We start from the raw sequence: 13,795 nt of genomic DNA, 5'->3' as shown, positions 1-13,795 counted from the left end.
CTAGGCTATACTGTCTTTTTCCTCACACCAATTACCTTGTTCATCCCAGATTCCATTAATGGTGTTCTGTCTACGCCTCTCCGAAGCTTGGGCATGGAAGAACTTTGTGTTCTTGTCTCCTTCTTTGAGCCAGTGTGCTTTAGCTCGTTGACCCCAATAAAGTTCCTCATCATCAAGAAGGGAGTTAATTTCCTTCCTTAAGCCGTTAATTTTGTTACTGAGAGCACCATCTCGGTTGCTTTGCGAAAGGCTGTTCAAGGCTAACCTTTTTGCTTGAATATTTTTGGGGATTTGGCCATATGCTTCTGAACTCCAAGAGCATAGTTCAGCAGCACAATGTTTGATATTCTCCATAATTCCTTTCGGGGTGCTTAAGTCAATCCCCATGCCCCAAGATGACTCAATAATGGCCCTGCATTCATCATTCTTTACCCACATTGCTTCAAAATGAAAGCGGTTTTCTTTAGCATAGCTCTTGGATGTTGAATCCGAGATTAGCAAAGCATGGTGATCTGATGTGGAGTCGGCAACATGATGAACTTTCAAACTCCCAAACCTATCCACCCACTCCTGATTTGCGAGTGCTCTATCTAATCTCAGGCTTATACAATCATTCCCCTCCTGCATATTACTCCAGGTAAAATCAGACCCACTGTACCCCAAATCCTGAAAATTGCAGTAATTGACTACTTCTCTAAACCTCTCCATTTGCGACTGGGTTCGGATAGTTCCCCCTTCTTTCTCAGAAATTGATAAAATTTCATTAAAATCTCCTAAGCATAGCCATGGGAGTTGAGATTGATTATTTAGAAAAGCTAAGAGTAGCCATGATTCATACATTTAGATTATATTTTGCACTTAGCTACAGTTAACATAATTAAAGCAACCTAACTTTGAATAGTTTAATTTCAGACGCTATGACCATTGAACTTACGTTATGCAATTACACCCAAATAAAGTCCTCTTCATTTAGGCATTTTTGGACCCATAACCATTAAACACAAAGTCATACACATCCTCAAGACTGCCTTGTGGGTTAGAGCAAGATTTAGCCTTAAAGCTACCTTGAATCACAATTTTTTTCATTGAACAAACAAATTAGTGACCACAATGGGAGATGCCAAGGAAAACAAGAAATGTATAAAACAATAATGGTCCGTTTGAATAGAGGAGAGAAGGAGGGAGAGTAGAGTAGAGTTGGCTTAAAATTGAGTAATTTCAAGCTAATTCTACTCTACAGTCTCTATTCTACTTTACTCCCCCTTCCTCTCCATCAATCTAGAAGGATCATAAGAGTACAAATAATGAGACTTAAAACCCAGAAGGAAGCCAATTCAAGCTCCTTTTAAGGACCAACGCCACAATTATGTTGGTAGCAACAATTTGGGGATCATAATGCCTCTTAAATATAACATGAGTGTTGAAGGTCAAAACTACAAGAAATACCATCAAATGCCTTATTGATGTGGCAGGCAACAAACAAGAATGAAGATATGGAGCAAATCAATAAAATAGCTTTTAACTACCAAATACCTAGCTACTTCTCAAAAACTAAGGAGATTAAATAATAAATCCAAAATATTTTCTTTAAATGATGAGAAAGCTCTAGGTCCCAATGGCTTTAATGCCCTTTCTTTTACAGTCGGCTTAGTGTGTTGTTTGAAATGAAGAGATGCATGCCAAGATACCATTAAATGTTTCTTTGATTCAAGTAAACTATATTGGAATGATGGGTTGGGTAGGATTAGATTTTAAATCTTTTGGAAACTCAGATTGGATTAGATTTGGGATGTAAAATATTTAACTTCAGTGATCCGACCCAACTCATGTTATTAATAATAAATGCATGTATTTTAAAATTGTTAGTTGATTTATTTTAAACTTTGAGACTTTGTTTTATTGCAAGTCTGTATTTTTTTTTAAGTAAAAATAAAATAATTTTTTTCCTCTTTCTTCCTCTATGTGCTACTTCTTTGACAACAACACCATCATGACCTAGCTCGACTCAAGAGGTGACTAGACTCCAAGGTTAAATGTCTCACACGGTCACGAACTGGTACCACCCTATTGACTAGTCACCATTAGGGGTGGCAAAAGGGTGGGTTGGGTCATAAATGAGTTGTGTGTGTAATTACCCATTTATCCATTTATGACCTGTTTGTACATAAATTAATTATCCATTACCAACTCAACCCATGTAATTACTAACCCACCCATTTAACCCAATATGACTCAAATACCTCTAAAACTATTTGAATACCCTCTTGACCTACAAAATTACCAAAATACCCTTAAATACTTGAAACGACGCAAATACCCCTACACTTCCAAAATTACCAATATACCCTTGGACATAAAAAATTATACCAAAAATCTCTAAAATGAGGAAAATATCGCCAAAATCTCTAAAATGAGCAAAATACCTATGAAATCTCTAAAATAACCAAAATACCTTTGATATTTCTAAAATTACCAAATATGGTCAAAAACTACTAAAATGACCAAAATATCCCCAAAATCTCTAAAATAAGCAAAATACCCATAAAACCTCTAAATTGACCAAAATACCCCCAAAACCTAAAAAATGACCAAAATACCCTTGAAACCTAAAAATGACCAAAATACTCCTGAAACCTAAAAAATTACCAAAATACCCCAAAACTTAAAAATTACCAAAATACTTCTAAACTCTAGAAATTTACCGAAATAACCAAAAAATCTAAAAATCATTGAAATAACCCTAAAACCTAAAAGATGACAAAAATGCCCTTGTAACCTAAAAAATGACTAAAATACCCGTAGAATATAAAAAATGTTCAAAATAATCCTGAAACCTAAAAAATTACTGAAATTCCCTCGAAGCCTAAAAAATTACAGAAATTCCCTCGAAACCTATAAAATGACTGAAATACTCTTGGAACCTTTAATTTATCAAAAATATCCACAAACCATCCAAAATATCCTAAACCTCTATTTCGGTAATTTTAGATGTTTCAGGTGTATTTTGGTCATCTTACATGTTTAGGGGTATTTTGGTCATAATTTAAGTTTCAGGGGTTTTTATCGATCATTTTTTAGGTTTTGGGGTTATTTTAGTCATTTTTTTAGGTTTTGGGGTATTTTTATCATTTTTTAGGTTTCAGGGTATTTTGGTTTTTTTTTTTTAGGTTTCAGGGGTATTTCAGTTATTTTTTAGGTTTTGGAGGTATTTCGGTCATTTTTTAGGTTTAGGGAGTATTTTGGTAATTTTTAGGTTTTGGGGGGTATTTTGGTCATTTTTTTTGGTTTTGGGGGTATTTTGGTAAGTTTTTTTTAGGTTTTGGGGTTATTTTAGTCATTTTTTTAGGTCTTGGAGTATTTCAGTCATTTTTTAGGTTTAGGGGATATTTTGGTAATTTTTTAGATTTAGGGTATATTTTAAACGGTGACTCATCGTGCATGCCTTAGATTTCACATTCCAAATTCTATATCCCCTACATCAGATTTCCTCACCAATTTATTAAGAGAGACTTTTTGTGTTTATGACTACATTATGCTATTTCAACACAGTAAAAGATGATGTCAATTTTTTTTTCTTCAATTTAGTGCTTTGCTTTCCGCAAGGGGGAGGGGGTGGTTGTGACTTGTGAACTCAATATAATACATACATTATGGTAAAACTATGGTGAAATGTGGTTTAATAATTTTATTTGGTCTTGGATTAGAGGAATTGTCCTCCTAATAATTTACCATTGTTTTGGAAAATGCTATGTTTTGGATTCGATTATCTTAATTTTTTTTTGACATTTTCTCAAAAAAAAAAAAAAAAAAACTCCAAGCATTCAACATAATTCAAAACAACAAGAGGCTGAGCTAGGAAAAAATGTGCACACCAAAGGAAAAGAGTGGGTTGGGTTTCTAAGATCTCAAGGCCTTCAATTTAGCTCTTTTAGCTAAACAAGGATGGTGACATATTAATTATTAATACAAAGGTGTGAATGACACTCATGAAATGATAAGTTGTTGCGACAATAATGTCTCCTTTTCTATACAAGAAATTTTATAGGCACAAAAATTTTGACAAAATTTTTTATAATCGTTAATAGGAGGTATAAAAATGATTTCAATGGTAGACCTAAATGAGACTAATACAAAGTTATTAATTCAACTGTTGTGAAAAATATTGTGAAATTTTTTGTACTTAGTGTTGGAGCATTTTAATATTAATTAATTAAAATGAATAAATATCACAACATAAATGTAAAGATGTGGAAGTAAATATAGAAGATGAAGAGTAAGTGAAAATGTTTAATCTCATATTAAAAAAAGAAAGAATATTTTATTCATTTTAATTATGGTGATTAATAGGCTAATATGAATTGACTTAGATATTGGACTAGATACATGCTTGAATCTCCTTAAAGAGAACAAGTGCCGCACTTCAATCCAAAGGAAAAGAAATGAAAGGAAAGGTCCTCTTCTACTTGAGTCTTCTTAAATTCGCCTACATCCTTACTAACAAGAATCCATCAAAGGTTTCTACCGATAAGATAAGTGAGGAAGAATTTAGTCTTCATCAAGAAAAAATAGATAATTATACAAAAGATGAATATAATTGTTGCTCTTATCTTTTTAATTGTTTTGCCGATCATTTCTATGATTATTATGATACAACTTATAATTATGCCAAGAAAATTTGGAAAGTTTTACAAGCAAGTATAATACCGAGGAGACTGGTGCAAAGAAGTGTGCTGCTAGTAGATTTTTTCATTACCAAATGGTGCATGGAAATACGGTGGTGGATTAAGTACATGACTTCCAAATGATTGTGGCAGAATTGAGATTCGAAGGCATAAAGATTGGAGACAATTTGGTGGTAGCTGATATAATTGAAAAACCACCACAATTTTGGAGGGAGTTCCAAAAGACTTTACGGCACAAAAAAAAAAAAAGGGACATCCTTGGAGACTTTGATCACACGCATTTATGTGGAGGAAGCTAGAGAACAAGATACACTCATGACACAAGAGAGCAATGGTAATTCTACCACAAAGGTAAACCTTATTTCAGTCAATAATAATATACCCAAAAATCATTTTCCTAGAAATGGTCAATTGAAGCCTAAAAAAAAGAGTTTTCAAAAATAATAATAGACCTCAAGGAAGGGGAAACTCGAATAAAAATTAAAATAAATACCAAGGACCCCCTTCACAAGATTAATTTAATTGATCATGTTTTGTCTGTGGCAAGAGTGGGCATATTGCTCGATTTTGCAAATTTAGGAAACGTGAATTTGTCCCACAGGCTAACATATGGTGCAATATGTTGAAGGGTGGTGGGTAGATTTTGGTGCTAATAGGCATGTCTGCTATGAAAAAAATTGGTTTAAATTGTACACTCCTTTTGAAGAAGAAAAAACTATTGTGCTTGATGACTCTAGCAAAACCAAGGTTCTTGGGAGTGGTGAAGTTGATTTGAAATTCACTTTTGGATGTGTACTAACATTAAAATATATACTTTACACTCTGTCCATGAGGAAGAATTTGATGTCAAGTTTTTTGCTTAACAAGACTGACTTCAAGCAAACTATGGAATCTAATAATTATGTAATCACTAAAAAAGGATTATTTGTGGGCAAGGGTTATGCTTATGATGGAATGTTTAAAGCATCTACCAGTTCAGTTTATATGCTTTCTTCTATTAATTTTTAGTATACTTGTTTATGTCATATAAATAGTAGATATGTGGGAATCATGAGTAGTTTAGGATTAATTCCAAGACTATCAAATTTTTTTGAAAAATGTGAAACTTGTAGTCAAGCTAAGATTACAAAAAGGCCTCATAAAAGTGTTGTAAGAAATACCGAATGGCTTGAGTTGATTTACTTCGATTTATGTGAATTTGAGAAAATTTTAACTCGTGGGAGAAATAGATATATTATCACTTTTATTAATGATTTCTCAAAATATACAACTATTTATTTGTTGAAAAATAAAGTGATTCTTTTGAAAAAATTTCAAGATTTTTTAAAAGAAGTTGAAAATCAATTCGGTAGAAAAATAAAAAGAATAAGAAGTGATAGAGGCCGTGAGTATGAATCAAGTGCATTCAACTCATTTCTAGTGCACCTTTACATATTTAGGGAGAAGCTATTTTAACTGCATGTTATGTTTTGAATAAGTTGCTACATAAAAAGTCATATATCACGCATTTTGAGATATGGAAAAGACATAAGCCAAATTTGGGATATTTTAGAGTATATGGCTGTCTTGCGGCTTATTGACCCTAAAATACCTAAATTAGGCATAAGAATTGCTACTTGTACTTTTCTTGGTTATGCAATTAATAGTGTAGCCTATAGATTTTTTGATCTTGAAAACAAAATATTTTAACTGCATGTTATGTTTTGATTAAGTTGCTACATAAAAAGTCATATATCACACATTTTGATATGTGGAAAAGACATAAGCCAATTTGGGATATTTTAGAGTATATGGTTGTCTTGCGGCTTATTGACCCTAAAATACCTAAATTAGGCATAAGAGTTGCTACTTATGCTTTTCTTGGTTATGCAATTAATAGTGTAGCCTATAGATTTTTTGATCTTGAAAACAAAATAATTTTTGAATTTGGTGATGCAATTTTTCATGAAGAAAATTTTCCTTTTAAATTGAAAAATAGTGGGGGTGAAGAAAATATTTTGTCACAACCTAGTTCTTCTACTTCTCATTTACAAAATCAAGAAAATTTTGAAATGGAATCTGGAAGGAGTAAAAGAGCTAGAGTTGAAAAGGATTTTGGTCTTGATTATTATGTTTTTAATATTGAGGAAAATCCTCAAAATTTAAAAGAGAATTTAACATCACTTGATGCTATATTTTGGAAAGATGCAGTAAATGATGAGATGGAATCTCGAATTTCTAATAGAACTTAGATTTTAGTAGGTCTTCCACTGGGTTGTAAGACTATAGGTTGCAAATGGGTCCTTAGAAAAAAGTTGAAATCTGATGGATTAATAAATGAGTTTAAAGCTAGACTTATTGCAAAAAGTATTAAATAAAAAGCTGATCTTGATTTCTTTGATACTTTTTCTCCAGTAACAATAATTACATCTCTTAAATTGTTAATTGCTGTTGCTGCAATTTTTTATTTGAAAATTCATCAAATGGATGTAAAAACTGCTTTTCTAAATGGGGACTTAGAGGAAGAGATTTATATGGATCAATCCGAAGGCTTTGTAGAGCTTGAAAAAGAAAGCAAGGTATGTAAGCTAACTAAATCGCTATATGGCTTAAAGCAAGCACCTAAGCAGTGGCATGAAAAGTTTGATTCCTGCATGATTGAGAATGATTATAAATCAAATAAATGTGATAAATGTATTTATTCTAAATCATGGAATAATTTACATGTTATTATTAGCCTCTATGTGGATAATATGTTGATTTTTGGCTCAAATATACATGTCATAATTGAGACGAAAAATATGTTTAATAGCCATTTTAACATGAAAGATCTTGGTGAGGCTAGTTTTATTTTGGGTATGAAAATTACAAAAATATGTGATGGAATATTTCTTGATCAATCACATTATGTTGAGAAAATATAATTTTTATGATCACAAAAGTATATCTACTCCTTTTGATTCTAGTGTTCATTTATTTCTTGTGAATAATGATGATGAGATTTTTAATAAAATGATTATGCTAATATCATTGGTAGTTTATGTTATGCTACTGATTGTACTAGACCTGACATTGCATATATAGTAAGAGTGCTAAGCAGATTTACTAGCAAGCCTAGTAAAGATCATTGGCTAGCTATTGAGCAAGTCATGAGATATTTAATTGGTACTAAAAGTTATGGCTTATTTTATAAAAAGTATCCTGCTATGATTGAAGCTTTTAGTGATGCTGATTGGAATACTTTGTCAAGTGATTTTCTCTCTTCCACTAGTTATATTTTTACCTTAAGTAGTGGTGCTATTTGTTGGAAATCTAAAAAGTAAACAATAATTGCTAATTCAATAATGGAAGCTGAATTAATAGCATTAGCTTCAGCTAGTGAAGAGGCAAATTGGCTTCGAGATTTGTTATATGAAATTCCACTTCTGGAAAAACCAATTTTACCTATATTAATTCATTGTGATAATACTGTCACAATTGGTAGAGTTAAAAACCGTTACTACAACAGTAAATCCAGACCTATAAAAAGAAAGCATAGTACCACGTGATCTTATTTGAGTAGTGGCATCATAACTGTGGATTATATTAAATCTAATGGTAATCTTACAGATCCATTTACCAAGGCTTTGACAAAAGATATGGTCTAGAATACATCGAGGGGGATGGGACTAAAGTCCATAGAATCATGAGTCATGTATGAGGATAACCAACCCAAGGACTAGAGATCCTGAGAATTGAGTTCAATGGGAAAAACGAACCATACGATGGTCGTAAGAAATGCACTATTTATTTCTTCCATTATTTATTTTATAAATAATTTTTTTATTGTTCATCCCTATTATGTAAGTTCATTTATCTTGTAATGTTGAAAGGTTGAGTAAAAAACTCTTAATGAAATTTGTAGCTCGTATGAGTGGAGTGTCAGAATTATAGAAGTACTATTAACAAAATTTCACCTATGTGAGTGTGGGGGTGGGGTCACTCCCTATGAGATTTGGACTTAATCTCAAATACACTCATGAAATTGGGATCAACAAAGTGCTAGCTATAAAAGTTCATGTCTACACTTGGGTTGTTATATGTAAGCAGTGACGCTTAATTTCTCCAAAACAATTTTAGTTAAAGTTGGAGATCACTACGACTCTGGAGTTGAGATCATTGTTTTACTAAGTGAAGGTTCAATACAGATTAGTAGAGCACACCTTCATAATGCATAGTGATCCATCTTTGCCTGGTAATATCTTTTTAATTAAAAAAAAGTTTAATATTAATATTAGTGAGGGATTGTTGGAGCATTTTAATATTAATTAATTAGAATGAATAAATATCACAACATATAAATGTAAAGATGTGGGAATGAATATGGAAGATGAGGAGTTAGTGAAAATGTTTAATCCCACATTGAAAAAGAGAGAGACTATTTTATTCTTTTTAATTGTGGTGATTAATGAGTTAATATGAATTGACTCAGATATTGGGCTAGATAAGTGCGAAAGGAGGAGGTGAAGGGTGGAGGTGTCAAAAATGAAAATGAGACAGCCTCTTGGATCCTCATACTTGACAACCTTTTCATTTTTATTATGAAAAATGAAAAACCATTAACCCACTTAATAAACTATCCGTTTGGGTCTTTTCATTCTTCAGAAACTCCTTATCTCACAATTAATTGTGTAACTCCAGCCCATCGAATTAATATCGAGCAATTAATCTTGTAACTCCCACTACATCAGAATGATTGACCTAATTAATTAGATTAATTTGGGTAGTAATTTCATGAGGCCCATTGAGCCTATAAATAGCCTTATTTAGACCCAATTCAAGTTACTGTAATATACACAAAAAAAGAAAGAAAGGAAGGTTCTTGTTAAGGAAATGTGTTTTTCTAGTGGAGTTTTGGACTTGAACACTTTGTGCAGAGACTGTTTTAGCCATATGACACTTGTTGGATTGTTGTATCCTAGATGAGACAAGTCAAAGAAGGTCTGCACTAGTTACAAAGTTTAGCTAATGAAGGATTTGAATCTCCTTAAAGAGAGCGAGTGTTGCGCCCCAATCCAAATAGAGTTGTGTAATTTTTCTCTTTAAATTAATAATATTCAGAAGTTATTAGGTTTCTCTTTATGTTATTTCTATTATTATTGTGTTTACACCAACACTCAGCATTGTTGCTCTTTTCATATATAGAAATAATAATGGGATTGATACATAGCCATGTACGATTTTAGAATCAAGATTTAGCTCTATGAAAAATCTGGTTACACTTCAATCATTTATTTCAGCTCTTGTACTGTTGTATAATAGGATAGCACAAATAAGATCCTCTTCAATTTAAGTCTTCTCAATTTTGTCATTTCACATTCAAAGTTTTATTTTTTAGATTTAAAAAATAATGTGACAAATTGTGATCATTTATATTTTTCAAATTTAAACCGAATTATGAAATAAATGCACTTTAATTGTAAAGTGGAGTCAGTCCACATGAGTCATCCCGTTCATTTCTTATAATTTTGTTATGTGACTACTTAATTAAAAAATATACTTTTATTAATGAAAAAGAATATACTTTTCTCATTAATGAAAGTTTATTTTTTCTCATTAATATACTTGGAATTAATCCAATTATTGTCTCATTACAACCTATAGTCTTGTAATTAATCCAATTATTGTATCTAAATCTTTCACGTCACAAGATAATGCATTGATAAATAAAAGGGATCAAGGACAAAGAGGGATACCATCTATGTTGTGAAGGTATTTGGCTAATGTTCTTTCTTCTTCTGAAGGCTAAGAATTTAACTCCTAATTTACGTACAAAGCAATATTTAATGATTATCTATTGAGCCTTTTTTACTCTAAGCATCAAGCAAACTCTTTCACAATTAGTATAACAATTAAAAATCCTGTTCAGTTGAGGCTTTTGACTAACGAGAAGTTTGGGGTGTGAAATTAAAATTGCTCAATTAATCCCGGCTCTCATCCAGAAATTTTCTTTGGTTACACTATTTTAAAGAAAATAGAAAGCAAGAATTCAAAGTACTTCGTTACTGTTACTGCTGCAGGCCATCTTAACAATCATGAAAATACTTTCTCAAAAAAAAAAAAAAAAAAATCATGATAAGAGAATCAGAAAGGTCAAGGTACAACTAGTACTAAAAATAAGGCTCTTGTCCTTCCCTGTGAATGAGTTTCCTAGAACTTTCCCTTGCCAAGTTTGGATTATTAATCTGAGGACATTATAATTATATTATGTGAGAATTTATATAAGGAAAAAATAAATAAAAAGAAGAATAAATAAAAATGAAATAAAAGGAGTGGATACGGATTGTTCTTTTTAAACGCGTGGAAATTTATAAACTAACAGAAAGAAAGAAATATATAATCTTGTTATTATATGTTTATTTCTTTTTTCTTTTTCTCTAATTGAATAGTACTAATGGGATAGAAAAGATTTCACTTACTTTGGATAGAATCATGGAATACAGAATTAATTCTTTTCTTTTCTTTCAAATGACCAAATGGTTTGCATCTATTAAGTTAACCCCTTTTTGTTTTGGAGATTGGAGAAGATTTTTTTTTTTGTTAAACTTTATTTCATTGTTTATTTGGTTATGTTTAATTTTTTAAACCCTTTTTTTTAGGTATCGAACGTCTTGAAGGGACTTTTTTAAGGTAGATTCATATTTTATATAATTTAATTTAATATTTTTTTAAACAAAATACATCAACAAAAGTAGTCTCATCCATCGCACGTGGAACTTGTGGATTCATCTTCTATCATCTTTTACTTAGAAACAGAAAAGGCAACAAGTTTAGCAAAAAAAAAAAAAAGAGAACGGCAACAAGGTGGGGTCTGCAATTTCATTTTACTCGCTTCATTTCTACCCAAATTCCCTCGTTTCAAACTATATGAATTAGTGCTTTGAAAATCAAGTCCTTCCAATTTAACGTGACATTTTTATTTTTTATTTTTTGGTTTTTTCTGTGTGTGTGGAAGAAACAGGCATATCTAAACTTATTCAAGGCTCAATTCCCTAGTTTTTTTTTTTTTTTTTTGGGTGTGTGCAATACCCATGTCTAAGGTTTTCAGACCCAGACCGTTCATTGAACCGTAAAAGGGAGAGATTTAAGGTTTGTAAGGTTGAACCGGAGTCGAACCGTGATGACGTCATAATTAATTTAATAATTATTTAAATATAAATAAATATATTAAATTAGTATAAATAGAAAAATTAAATTAAATGACCCAATTCAATATAAAAATCTATCTTTTAAATGTATTTTTTCATATAATAACTTTCACAGAACAAATAAGAAATATCATATTCTAAGCATACATAGATATAATATTTCTTTATTTATTTATATGTTAATTAGTTAAACTCGTCATAATAATATTGTAATAATATAGGAATTAAAAGGAAACTTAGTAATTTTAAATTAAAATAATTATTTAATAATTATTATATACTTAATTGTATATATTGGCTCATTATTTTTTCTCTACCATTCAATTTTTTCTTTTAAGTAAACAGTTAAACTTATTAAAATACACACAAAAAATATAACAAATAAAATATTATAAGTACTTTTAATTAATATTTACAAATTCTTTTAAAAATTTTAAAATTACAAAATATTTCGCAGCTTTTTTATCATTACCAAGTTGAAAAGTTTGAACGGTCAAAACTCTTTGACCATCTTGTATACTGTGCAGTAATGTGCACAGTGTACCAGACCTGCAGCATTAAAAAAAGAAAAAAAAAAAAAAACATGCTCTCTCTGTTCAATGAACAGTGTTCATTATACCATTACTGAGAAAAACACAAAGAAGTGTCTAGTGCCACAACACGGGCTCATCTAACGGCTGAAACAGTTTTCCCTTTAATTCAAAAACCAAAAGTTTTCACTTTCCCAATGCAAGTCACGTGAATGTTCTTTGGTAACATAAAAAAAGAATTCAGAAGTCAAAACAAGCACAAACAGAGAGAAGGTGAGAAACTCAGAAACCACTGCAGCAGAGACGGAAAGAAGAAAGAGAAGAAGGAGAAAAAGAAGAAAGAAGCGGAAGACGAAGATGAAGGCTGTGATTGGCGATCTGTGCTAGGTTGCTAGCTTGCTTCAATTTTGCACAACCCCTACTTTCTCATCTTTTTCTTCAATTTAACACGTGACATTTTTTTTTTTGGTATTTTTTTTTGGTTTTATGTGTGTGTGGAAGAAACAGGCATATCTAAACTTATTCAAGACTAAATTCCCTAGTTTTTTTTTTTGGGTGTGTGCAATACCCATGTCCAAGATTTTCAGACCTGAACCGTTCATTGAACCGTAAAAAAAAGAGGTTTAAGATTTTTAAGGTTCAAGGTTGAACCAGAGTCAAATCGTGATGACGTTATAATTAATTTAATAATTATTTAAATATAAATAAATATATTAAATTAGTTTAAATAGAAAAATTAAATCAAATGACCCAATTCAATATAAAAACCTATCTTTTAAATGTATTTTTTTATATAATAACTTTCACAGGACAAATAAGAAATATCATATCCTAGGCATGCATAGATATAATATTTATTTATTTATTTATATGTTAATTAGTTAAACTCGTCATCGTAATATTGTAACAATATAATAATTAGAAGGACACTTAGTAATTTTAAATTAAAATAATTATTTAATAATTATTATATACTTAATTGTATATGTTGGCTCGCTATTTTTTCTCTACTATTCCATTTTTTTAGTAAACAGTTAAACTTATTAAAACATATAAGAAAAATGTAACAAATAAAATATTATAAATACTTTTAATTAATATTTACAATTAAAAAAAAATTAATGTTACAAAATATTTCGCAGCTTTTTATCATTATCAAGTGGAAAAGTTTGAACGGTCAAAGCTCTTTGACCATCTTGTGCACTGTGCCGTAATGTGCACAGTATACCAGACCTGCAGCATTAAAAAAAGAAAAAAAAAAAAAAACATGCTCTCTCTGTTCAATGAACAGTGTTCATTATACCATTACTGAGAAAAACACAAAGAAGTGTCTAGTGCCACAACACGGGCTCATCTAACGGCTGAAACAGTTTTCCCTTTAATTCACAAAACCAAAAGTTTTCACTTCCCCAATGCA

At 30.8% G+C, this 13,795-nt stretch overlaps 1 protein-coding gene across 1 annotated transcript; it reads right to left on the bottom strand.

The window, feature by feature from the left end:
* LOC142620474 (uncharacterized) lies at positions 1-708 on the bottom strand. Its single transcript, XM_075793837.1, has one exon. The coding sequence runs from the start codon at positions 706-708 to the stop codon at positions 1-3; it is 708 nt and encodes a 235-aa protein (XP_075649952.1).
* Positions 709-13,795: the final 13,087 nt, after the last annotated feature.

The sequence above is a fragment of the Castanea sativa genome, chromosome 12 (genome assembly GCF_040712315.1).
Source record: "Castanea sativa cultivar Marrone di Chiusa Pesio chromosome 12, ASM4071231v1".
NCBI lineage: Eukaryota > Viridiplantae > Streptophyta > Magnoliopsida > Fagales > Fagaceae > Castanea > Castanea sativa.
The sequence above is the reverse complement of the archived record's forward strand: the minus strand, read 5'-3'. Positions and strand labels throughout refer to the sequence as shown.